This window comes from Pelmatolapia mariae, linkage group LG9 (genome assembly GCF_036321145.2).
Source record: "Pelmatolapia mariae isolate MD_Pm_ZW linkage group LG9, Pm_UMD_F_2, whole genome shotgun sequence".
Lineage (NCBI taxonomy): Eukaryota > Metazoa > Chordata > Actinopteri > Cichliformes > Cichlidae > Pelmatolapia > Pelmatolapia mariae.
In genome coordinates this window covers 15723672-15736245 of record NC_086235.1, presented here as the reverse complement: position 1 = coordinate 15736245, position 12574 = coordinate 15723672, and the positions used below count along the sequence as shown (strand labels likewise).

The 12574-nt window shown below is 40.2% G+C and overlaps 1 protein-coding gene across 4 annotated transcripts in view; it reads right to left on the bottom strand.

Annotated features, from left to right (window-relative positions):
• Nucleotides 1-12574, bottom strand: part of asap1b (ArfGAP with SH3 domain, ankyrin repeat and PH domain 1b) — a 79324-nt gene that overhangs the window by 47753 nt on the left and 18997 nt on the right. For all 4 annotated transcript variants that reach the window (XM_063483415.1, XM_063483417.1, XM_063483416.1 and 1 more), the window contains exon 2: nt 3629-3701. In XM_063483415.1, coding sequence (XP_063339485.1) covers nt 3629-3701 — 73 coding nt within the window. The remainder of the gene's footprint in view (nt 1-3628; nt 3702-12574) is intronic.

Genomic DNA, 12574 nt, shown 5'->3' with positions numbered 1-12574 from the left:
GGCAGCTGACTACGAGGTGCCGCAGACCTGATCCCCGTCTTTGAAGGAACCGTTTCAAAAGCAGTGACATCACAGGTTCAGTGAACATGGCTGCAATAATTTGTGGTCATGCGATCAGTCTCAAATGTTTGAGATCATGTGACTGGAGCATAGAGAGGAGCTGAATAAACTGAGGGGCTGCACCAGAATAAGATAAATAAGCATTATTTTGATCTGAAAATTATGCAAAGCTACTCTAATAGAGACCAAAAGAAGAATATGCAGCCTCTTGCAAACCCGGTCTCTAACATGGACTAACAGCCAATCAAAGCAAAGAAGGTTTTTCAGAAGATCATAAAGTTAACTTTATAGAATCAAGTTCAGTTGCTTTCAGCTTTGCACATATTTATTTCTGATGATCTGGATGTGAGTTGGAGAGGTTTGTAAATTTATAACCAAGAATGTTCTAAAGCCAAGATATTTTTACAGCTCAAGTTAAAGAAAGTGAGAAACAAAAAGGCTGTGGATAGAGAAAGTATTTCAGTCCAGCATCTTTTTTTTGTTCTCAAAGGCAACACAGACACACACCTGAAACAAACAGAAGTGTAAATCTTTCCTAGGGATGTTCCCAATAAGACAAATGTGGCAGAAATACTCAGCAGATCCTGCAGTGGAAAGTTCCTTCAGCAGAGCAGCAACACAAGCAATAAAATAAGACACATGACCTTGGCTCGTGACTCTTCACTCCTGAGAAACTTTGTTTTATACATTTTGACAATAACAAGTCATCTTTATATACAGTTACTGTCAATGTAACAAGACACGTTGTTCTCAGGGTCTGCGAAACTCCCCGAGAGCCGTCAGTCAAAGAGCAGCGTCCATCTGTCACTGTCGTTAAGTTGGAGAGGAGGTGGAGGGGGACGTGTTTAGACTGTTGCCAAATCTAGAGAGGAGACCTGGCAGGGAGGTCAGGTGAGACTAGAGACCCGCAGAGCTTAGTCCCCACAGCAGCCAATTTGGACGCACGTCACAGTGGAAACTCAAAGTTCAAACAGTCCTGAAGTTACTATTGAGGACGTTTTGTATTTTCTGTATTTTCTACAGATTTTCTGGGTATTGAAGGGGTTTAGGAGCCCAGCAGGAAAGAGGTGGGTTACAGTGGAGGGGTAGCATGAGAGGTCTTTAGATTCACCAAGCTTAAAAGTTCTTAATATCCTTCCACTTTCATTGTTACATTAATGAATCAGTTAAAAAAAAAAAAAATCAATCCCTAGTTCTGATACTTGTACGTCATAATTTCTTTATCTTTACATTTGCATACTCTGCAAATCTTTCCCTGGATTCAAACTGCACAACAATGTAACACGTAACACAGGATGTTTATTGCTCACTGTGCTTACTTTGCATGACAGCCGCATTAAAGAAAAACTCAGTTTAATTCAACCTGGCACACTTTCCATTTCTGTGGCTGGCTGCTGTGACTTTATGAGACATGAAAACTTTGCTCCATCTCCATCGTCTGTTGAGTTTCAGGCCAAAGAGGAGTCACACAAAAGGGTCAAACTGGGAGGAGTGTAAGCTCTCTGTTGTTTTCCATACAAATGTGATTTCTACATGAATGAAATTGAAAATTTAAGTACACAGAAACAAGCCACCTGGAAGACGGCCATTTTGCAGACTACACTTGGCATCTCCGTCTGAGGCGACGTGACCTCATCGTGCCTCGTATAAAACCTGAGCACCTGCTGCTGCTAGCTGTTGGAGTTGTAGAGAAAAATTACAAAACAGCTCACAGAAAAATTGAAGCGACCTCGAGGATTTAAATAAAATCCTAGCAAAACCAAAGATAAGACAGAACAAAAAAAATGATATGTATCTTCATTAATTTTGGTAATTTTATAATAAGCACTGTTGCTTCTGATTGGTAAAGAGTGTCTTTGAAGGTGTTTTGATGCATGCACAAAAATCCAGGTTCGTTTGGTCGTTGCATTTTCAGAGGGAGAAATATTTCATCACTCATCTAGCTGACTGCAGGTTCCTCTAACCTCATAAACGGTACTGTTGCTTAATGACCAGAAGTAGCTGTTTAACAATGGGCAACAAACTCAAGACTTTTATGACCAAGACTGAAGAAGTTACTTGGATGACGTGACAAAAAGTTTCTACCACTGAAAACACTGAATCCAGATGAGCTACATCAACTTTCTGAGATGTGTCTATAAAGCCAGCGTCATTTTAAAAAAAATCTAATTTATCCATTAATACATTAATATATTGTTGCTATAGCTTCATAGTGCGTGCATGCACCCATTTCACAGACTTTTGCACAGCACTATATAAACAATTTTCATATCAATTTAATCCAGGCCAAGCAAGACTAAAACACAAAGTCAAAATAAGGCAAATAGCAAAAAAAATTAAAACAACCTTAACATTTTTAAATGCGTTAGATTAAAAATATAAACAATAGGAAAACATTTATAGGGAAAACGGTATATCGAATTTATTTAAAATAAGATCGGGACAAAGTGAGATTGAGTTTCTCACTCAGGCTTAGGGGCCCTGACAGTAGATGTTTGGTCATCTTTTGGTTTTATTTTTTTTAAAATATGAGGCGAGCAGTCAGTAGGCTCCTGTATAAGGATCCTCCGGCGGCCCAGTGGCTGCTGTGAGGGCGGCAGTTACAATAATAGCCATGAAGGCTTTAACAAAAAAAATAAAATCTTAAAATCAATTCTAAAACTAACGGGCTGTCAGTGCAGAGCATGGATAATAGTTTGAGTTTTTAAACTATTATTCCTCATATCACAGTAGCAGGACTGCAACCATCTATAAGACATTCTAAAATGCTCTAATACAAGTTTTCGATCATCGTTTTCAATCATTTTTATGCAAAAAAAGAAAGAAAAAAAGGGGTAGGTTAGGATTAGTCTTGAGGCTTCTGCTGTAAATCTTGCTACTCCGACTTTGTTGCCAGGGTTCAATGCCAAACATGACAACACAGTGATAAGATGTAGAAAATCACAGCCTGTGATGTTTAAAACATACATTTCTATATACAACTTTCCATTATTCTCACTACACCAGTGGTTCAGCTACTGCAAAAATGATGCAGAGGTCTCAAAAACTCAAGTGTATCACATATGATACACTAACAGGATTAAGGCCTTTATCTTACTTTAACTCGGAGGAAACCAAAAACTTGCGTAACAGCTGGCTTCAAGTTAACCCAGCTGTTTCTCCAAAAGAGCCACAATGAGACAAAGGTAAACAGACTCTTTTCTGAGGAGAAAAAATAAACTTTTTTTTGTGGGTCAAGCATCACAAACTGTCATTTTGCAGGGAGGAGGCTCTCGCAAGCGTTCAGTGGAAAATTACTGAGGATCCATGTCACAGCAACAAACTAAACAAACTCAGGTGTTGGTTTCTGGGACGGCCCCGATACATGCAACAAACACCATCTGTCCAACACAAGGCTGCATTCCAGACACGCACACACCAAAAAAGCAGCAACCCTCATTCTTATTAAAGATATTTAACAAATCCTGGGCTCTGGGGGTTTGACTTTCAGGAAAGGGCTACAAGGCTGTATCCAAACATTAGCCAAAGCACAGCAAAGCCTGACAGATTTAGAAACAGACTCTCTCACCTTGACCTGAACTGTAGATGGCCTTCACTGACTTCTTCACCTTCTGCAGGGAGGTTCGGTCCTGGTCCAGCGCCTGAGGAAGAGAGGATGCTTTTTAACACCTTTGAAGTGGTTTCATGCCTTTAAAGGTGACTGTGACATTCATATCAGAAAACAGCAAAGACACTTTGCAACCTTTAAATATTTGTTTTAAAGGTAGACCAAACCTGAAGAGGTTACGGCATAAGAACAACAAATATTTGCTCAATAATAGAGCTGAAGTGCTCATTCATAATGAACGAGGCATCAATCATCATTTCAACACATCATTTCAAGCAGAACTTTTGTGCAATTACCGGTTGTTTATTATTACAAATTATTCACACGAAAATGAGGCTGACCTGCCGTTACTGCACGCTATACATCTCACTTTCTTGCAGTTTCACAGATTAATGTTTAGAGCTTTGCAAACAAAGCACCAGGGATTTAAAATAATGACCAGTATTAATAATAAAAACACATGCATCTTCCACCGGTGGTTACATGTACAGAAGTACTACAAAAGCCATTCAATGCAAAATCCACAAGCGTGACCCCTGAGCTGATTTACCGTCACCCCCCCCTAAAAAATATGGCTTCACACAAGGAAAATTCATCATCATAAACATCATCCACATGCAAGAAAATCTCACCATGAGGCCGTATTGCTCAGCTCATTCCCTGCCAGAGAAAACAACAACTACATCTGAAGTCACACCACATTTGAACACACCCCATAACTCACATTTCCCCGTTAGAAATCCCAGCACTGACTGACATAATCTTGTGCACCGCTTAAAGATAAAGACTAAAGTCAATTACATCAGTGAATAAGTGAAATGTTAGATTTTGACGCCCTCTTAGCTCAGAATTTAATTATAAACTTTTACATTTTTATTGCTTTTTTCCCATCCTATCTTGTTAAATCTTTTCTCAGTTGGTTAAAAAAAAAACAACAAAAAAACAAAACACCCACGAACATCTGGGTTTTGCCTTCAGTGGGAAAGGGTAAAATCAGCATTTATTCACTCACAGGTCAAATGACTTTGCAAAGCTTGGCAACCCAGCCTTCATAATGTGTGGTCACTGTTGTTTGAAGCAGGCGGGGATACAGAAATTCCAGCTTTTCTAAATTCTTATACCAGTACCAATCAGATTGTTGCTACTTCGGCTGCTCAGTTATTCACACTGGGTCGCCACAGCAGGTAGCAGGTGTTTGATCTGGCTGATTTTTTTAATGCTAGATCCCCTTCCTGACGTAACCCTGAAGAGGTTTGTGTCTTCTCCCAGGATCGAACCAGGAATCTGTCTCTCCTTTCAGTGTGTTAACCACTACAATGTCCAATACCCACGGGAAGTCATTTCTTTACATTCAGGACAACTTGAGCAACTTAAAGATTGATTTTTCAAGTCTTGTCCAGATGTGCAGTGATCGCCTCACAGTTTTATGTTTTCTTTTAGGAAAACGTACTGTTTAAATCAGGCCTGATGTTACACAAGCCTAGAGACTGGGCGGCTACACCCTGGTAACCATTGGTCGCTAGGAAAACACATCCCCCCAACCAGTTAGGTTTTGTTTACTGGAGGGCACATGCTGAGGCTAAGTTTAAAAAAATAAAAAATAATAATAATAATCACCTAGTGCAGCTTTTATTTTGAAGGTGAACAGTTTTTCTCCAGTTTCTTTTGCACTTGGCACTTCATCATGTTTGCAGACAAGTCTGCATTGTTCATGCGAACTGGGGGACACCACTTGCAATCTGCTAGGAACCAAAGCAATCACAAGTTTTTTTACTGCCTTTGCTAACAATGCGCCAACTGGTCAGGGAATACAGGTTTTACCCTAGCAACCAGTGGTTTCTAAGGGGTTGCCAGCCAATCTCTAGGCCTGAGGTCTTACATGTAAAACAATGCACTCATAGTCTCTCTTTCAGAGTGACCATTACAGCGTATTAATTTAACACTGGTATCAGATTGGTAGTCAGTATCCAAAAAAGTTGGTGCTGTTTACCAACTTTCTTCCCCTTTATGACATTATGACACACCAGAAAAACAATCATAAATCTGCTGTTTGCCTTTATTACAGAACTTCAGAATGGCAATGCTGTAGCATGAAGTAGTTCAATATAATAACTAAATACATGAGGAAAACAGCTACGTAAGACCATTTCCAACCTGCCACACCTACTCAAAATGATCTAACCAAGAGTAAAAAAGGGAGTGAATGAACAATGATGACCTCACACCCAATAAAAACAGTGAATTCTCATTAAAGTTTTTTTTTTTTTGACAGCATCTCATGCTGGACAACGTTTTTAATTGAGTGATAATTCCCTGGAATATTCTAACATAGCACCTTCTCTGTAATTGTTGTTTACCTGTCGTATTTCCCGGGTGACTAATTAGAAGATAGCTTAATAAAAATGAAAGGTAGATGTTTACTTTTAATACAAGAGATTAGTGCTGCACACGTGGAAAGAGCAGGCACAACAATGCTGAGGTCAAGCATTTATCCCTCTAGTGAGCTAAACAAACTGGATGTGTTGCAAAAACAGCAGCATGAAAATCACCTGTGACACCCTGAAAACCATCTTCCTGTGTGACATCTATTATCGGCTCATTTGCTGCAGGAGAAGCAGAGATAACTGGAAAACATGCTATGTTCAGGAAAAGTGGACACGCGAGGAACACAAATGCGCGTCTGTGCTACCTGCCTCTGCTGAATGATTTAAATTGTAAGCCTGCATTGATCGCTTTTAGAATAATGCATTCTGACAGCACAAGCATTTCCCATCCACCCATTTTAACCACGGGGAATGAAACCATAAATCTGCCACGTTTTCTCAAAATAGACAATAAAACCCAAGCAAAAAGCTCTGTCGCATCAAGGTCACTCAGTTAAAAGCAGAAGCACGCGCACATACACGTATAAACACACACACACCAGTTGGCTAATTAAATTTCACAACATAATTAAGCTGTCCTTGGCCTCCCTTGGACAGTTTCACATGGCTTTTCCCCAATTATGGCAGCAGTAGCTTGTTGCCGCAGGGCCCTTTTTGCCAGGGCTGAGCCCTTTGAACCCTCTGCACATGGGAACAGTCTCTGCTGCCACATACCTCCCCACACAGCCTCATTACTTAGCCCCGTGTCTGTTTGGCTAAACAGCGGTCCAAACAGGCCAGTACAAAATTTAATAAACCTCTAATCTCTCCAATAATGCCTTCGTATATGATATTATCCTGATAATTACTATGATAAAAGTCTTCAAAGAGTATGAAGACATACTTCAATGATGACACAAACATTTGGTTACATATCTTGTAACCCCTGTTCTCTGATAACAACATGTGTGCTGAGTGACTGCCTAGCCTCAAAAAGCACAGTGGGGCTGTCTTATTCAAGTTACAGCTGAGTGATTGTAGAACTGCAGATTGTATCATATTATCATGCAAATCTGTGTGCATGCATGTGTGCAGCTTCATGGTTAAATGTCCCAGAGACCGTAGCAGGAACTACCACAAAAGTGGTTTTGAGGACTTTGTCAAGTGTTTATATATCTACCTATAGAGTGTATTATCAGAGAAAAGGTTGCATTATAAAATGTTTGCTGTCAGGGTACTCGCTGCGTAAGCTACTTTCACTTATGCTCATTTCCTTTCTTTCTTCACACCATCAAACACCACCTGTCACCTATTTGTTCTGGTTAAACAACTGAGAGCTTCATCTAAGAAGGTGTTTATTAGTATATAGGCACAGAGATTTCTGACATTTTATTTTGCTGGAACATACAAGTATAATGGCTTTTGGGACAGTTTTATTAACAGAAAGAAGTAAGCTGTTGATAAACCTGATCGCTGGTCATGGATAAGCGGATAATTTATTACAGAAGTCATTACAAGTGTCTCACAGTCATAACCTCCTCCCCTACTTAGCATTTTTAAATTGTGTCACTAAGTACTCATGGATCCAGCCTTTGATGTTTTAGTTTATCATGTTCTGTTCACCAGAAGAAATACAGCAATCTTGCCATACAGTAAAACTCCAGGAATGGGCTCCTGCATGTATCCGAGAGTCATGCAGGCTAACTGCTTGATGCTACAAAGAGTTCTCCATGAAACCACCCTAAGAGGTACTTTCAGCTGCTGGCTTTTGACTCAAACATGTCTCTGCAGTGACCTACACACAACCAGTTAACACCTTTGCACACCATCCTTTACATGTTACTCTGCTGTTAGTCCTTGGCAACCATCCGAGTTGATCAAAGTTATAACACAGAGCTGCAGTGAAACAGTTTCTCATGCCATTTCTTTATCTTTGATGCTGTTTTACACTGTTACGCCCATCCCTGTTCCGGTGCACTTTTCAACAAATCAGCAGCTCAGCCACGTTCGCATTGGTCACATAGGCTCTGTGCAAGCAAATAGACATAAACACTGTAACCAAAGAATGAGTATTAGCTTAAGAATCCGTAAGAGTCAGGCTCATCTCCTCTCCTGCTCTCCAACAGCTGATCTTTCACATGTTGGGTGAATGTGCTAACCACTACACCGTGGAGCCCCTTGTCCATGCAGCCACCAACATAGAGTAGTGTGATAGGTTAGCAAAACACTTGTTTTTTGTCTTGACTGGGTTTAAAAATCAAACATCATTACTCCATTTTCTGTTCACAGAGTCTACAGATAGCAGCAAAGCAGTTTAGCATAGCAGAAAAACTCAAAAGACCAGGATATAACCATTTACCTCTCTTCAGATAAGAGAGGTATCAAATATTTTAATCAAACCACAGATAAGAACAAGTGAAGTTTCATTAACCGGAAATGCTATAAGTTTGCAACATCAACCTTTCTTAGAGAATCACTTTGTGTCTTTTTCTCCTCTTTAACAGGCAAAACTTCACATTCACCACATTCAGCTTTGATTAATGTCCATTTACCATTTTTCTGCTGACATCTCCTCCCTCGATTTGTATAAAAGGTTACCTCTATTTCAATACAATGTACACATAATCTAGTGTATTCCACTATGAAGAAATATGAATCTGAATTCGAGTTATCAAACAGATCTTTCAAAATTAGAGCAGAACTATTGCTTTGTGTCTTATACATGCTGTAATGGGGAATTATTCATCTTTTTCTAACTGTGCCGACTCCATGTAAGTGATTAGACAACAGATTAGGTCCCCGTAACAGCTGACACATTCGCTAACAAGCCGCGTTTCCTCTCAAATCGCCTCTCTGCAACATGCCAAACCCCACCCTCGTCACTCGGATTCGGTCAGTAGATCTGTGATTACTCAGAGGCTATGGCGCAGTGTGCGCTGATTAGGATGAAGACGACACAAAACAGAGGCTGATAAGGCGGATGACCTATGTGGTGCTCATGTTGAGAGCAGCTGGCACTGGCACCTAAGGGGTCACCCATAATCTATTCTGTGTGTTTTCTTAATTAAATATTCAGTTTAAACATGAGGAAGAAAAAAACAACGGTTCTTCAGCCATTTTTCTTTTTTCTGTAAGTCTTTTGTTTCCGCATCTATTGATCCATACATTAGCAAGTCAAATAAATCATACCTAGTATCCATTTTATGCTGCATGCTTCACATTGGCTGCCACATTAGTGCAAAATGTGACTGTTAAGTGGTTTGTTAGACCCATTTCTCCCATCTTTTAGTGCAAAGACAAAAAAAACAAAGCAAAAAGAAAACGCACAGAAATCAATGAACTAGTGCTTTCTTGGCACACAGCCTTTGCAAGCCCTTGGAACCAGACAAACTCTCCAAACTCTGCTCTCCAAGAGGCCAACAACTATTCAATATAGTCAAAGGATTGTTTTCATCTGCCAGCAAGCGCACATTCAACCTGGGGGGGGGGGGATTAGCAAGTATGACGATGCCAAAACATCTGCAGCTGCTCATCTCTCCACCCATACACAAAGTGATGCATGTTGATGAAGTGTTTAATGAGAAAATGAGGCACAGAAAAGAGATGATCCATCCTGGAGATTCCAGCAGGAGTGTCAGGACGTTTTTATGGGAAGTTTGTGAGATATGGAGTCAAATAAGTCAAGAGTTTACTTAAGAGAGATGAAGAAGGGAGATAACACTTGAAAGGAGATTTTTTTAACCAGCAGCAACACAGAGTTTAAAAGTTCATAAAATGCCCAATTAAAAATCAGGAGCTGAAAAAAGATTCAGACACTTCAGTGACAATTTCAGTCTTTTACGTTTCAACCCTTTGTTGGCCAGTAAACTCAAACTCCTGCAGCATCTCTATGGAAGAGTCACGTACTTGCTTTATGTATAAAAAGAAAGAATGAGCCAATCTCACTTGCAAAAATTGTGCAATCGTTTTCTTTCTGAGGACAGAAAAAAAACAAAGATATTTAATTTGATAACAAGCATCAAGATCATGACTCAGTAACCAATCAATTTACTGTTTAGTTGATACACTGTAAAAATGTTCATGCTTGAGAGCTGAAGGTTTGTAACCTTTAGGCAATTTTTTCTTAAGCAAAAAAAAAACAACAAAAAAAACGACCCAACCATAAGTTAGTGGAGATAAAGTTAGTTAGTTACAGATAAATTCCCCAACTGTAAATATAAAAGATAAATGAGGTAAGTGATGTCATGAATCGTTTAGCTACTTTTAATAGTTATAACTCTAGATAGCTATATCAATCACATGTGAGTAAAAGACTACCTAGACTACCTTCAGTAACCTGCTTGAAGACCATTACTTCTTCAACCAAAAATGTTGAAGCCTCACACTAAAAAACAAGAAGGTACGAGCACAAATCCTCCTATACTGATATATACATGATGTGATGACGATGTACTGTAGTTTGGTCATTCTTTGAAACCCACACATATAGATGCTTGAAATGGACTCCTTGGTCACACAATTATTTATAGACACACTTTTCAATTCTTTTACTGACACAAAAGGAATCATTTTAGTACATAAAATTAATTAACAAGTGAAAGTGAAACCAAAACTACTCAAAAACAAAAGCAAAACTAAGTTGGAAACACAGTGCCTCCCAAAGGGGCAAGGAGCCTATCGGTCACTTGACAATATCCACCACACCTTTCATAATTTATGTCAAATATATGCTGTTACAGTGGTGTATGTTCATATTAAACATGGCCAGAGACCTTGTATATGCAATTCATCTCCTTTTAGTCTGCTTTACACCTACTTTGTGGCAGTTTCTTCCCCCATTCTTGGCTCTATTATATCATACAGCTCAGACACACAGCTGCGGTCGTGAATGCAGACGACCCACCCACCTGCTGCCCAAACCTTTTGTTTGCAAGGGGGCAGCCAGTGAGAAGAACACCGAGTTGAAAGGAGCAGGAAGTCCAAAAAAAGGCCTGCCTTTGATTTTGAACTGTGAATCACACAAAGTTACTCAAGCAGAGTTCAAGAATAAAAATAGACAGCTGGAACTAATAGGTCCCCTTTAAAGTGGACCATTATCCTGCAGCATCCATTATTGTGCAAGTGCATCAAGGCTCCAACAGCAAAGAAAACTGTGTGCACATCTCTGCAAGGAGAGCGGCATCTGACAAAATGGCAGTGTCTGACATACCAACATATAATTTAAGCAAACAGAAATTTTATAACCCAGTGAAAGGCAAAACACAAACTGTGAGGGCATTTTTTAACATTTTCTGACTTTTTCCTTCACTGAAAGTATGAAATCTAAAATTTTCAAAAAATCATATGAAAATTCCTGGTAATTGCAGCCTTTAAATATTACATTAGCAATATAAGGGTGGGGGTGGAGAGTGACCACCCAAGTGACCAAAAGGGTTAATGGGACCGACTTCCTGGCTCCCAAACACCACATAAAACACACACAGTCATGCCCAGGAGGTCAAAGCTTTGAGGGGAAACTGGTGGCTCAAGTGACTGGGCATGACTGACTGGAGGCTGTCTCAGCTTCACGCTTCCTGCCCGAGGCCTTATCCTCCCTCAGCAGCCCTGCCGCTTCCCCTGCAGCCGTCCTTTGACAGGAAGCAGGAAGCGTCCAGGCTTGTCAGTGTCCTGTCCTGCGTCCGTCTAATGACACCAACTGCTCTCTGCTGACAGCCGAGGAACAGAAAAAATACCCAACAACACAAAAAAGGCGCTTTCTGACTGTTCTTCTTCATCCACTTTTTTTTTTCCTTTTTGAACCGTGCTCCTCTCCTCTGCCATGTTTGGTATCACACTGGCAGCAGGATAGCTATGCGGTTACCATAGAGATGTGATGTGGCCGTCTCGAGCGGCAGCTCTATATTCTCCACCGTGGAGATTGAGGGACACTGCTCTGACTAACCTGTTTGTCAGCAGCTGTCTGGGCCTCAGTGTTGCCACTGTGACACATTTCACTCTCCTCCCAGCAAAGAGCGAACACTAAACCTCTCAGAGCTGCTAAAATGCAAATTATTTCCTAGAAGAAGAAAACAGGAAAAGGGCACAATTATCAAAGGACTTCCTCAGAGTTCAGACATCTGGAGTGGCATTTTTTTATAACATTATCCACACCAGCCCTGAGTTTTATTTCTGCTTCCTTCCACAGAAATGCTCTTTCATTTCCCTTCTGGACCCAACTGCACACCAATCACTACAAAAACACACACACAAAAAATGAGCACCTGTTCATTATAATGTATATCAGAGCAACGAATCTCGACTTGCTTGTTTAATAATAAAGATAAAGTCATATAAAAGATAAGTCTGTTTGTCTGTCAAGTAATTCTGGCTGCCTGCTGGTTGAGTCTGTGGCATGACTCAAAAAGCAGGAAGGGCGGGGAGCCGTTTTCGTTGGCAGGAAACAAATGCACATCCCTTTCTCTGGCCTGCAGCCGAAGAGCCCATCAGCGCTCCAAGAGGAATGGGAAAAATGAGAGGATGCAACATTTCCAAAAGCAGCTGAGGT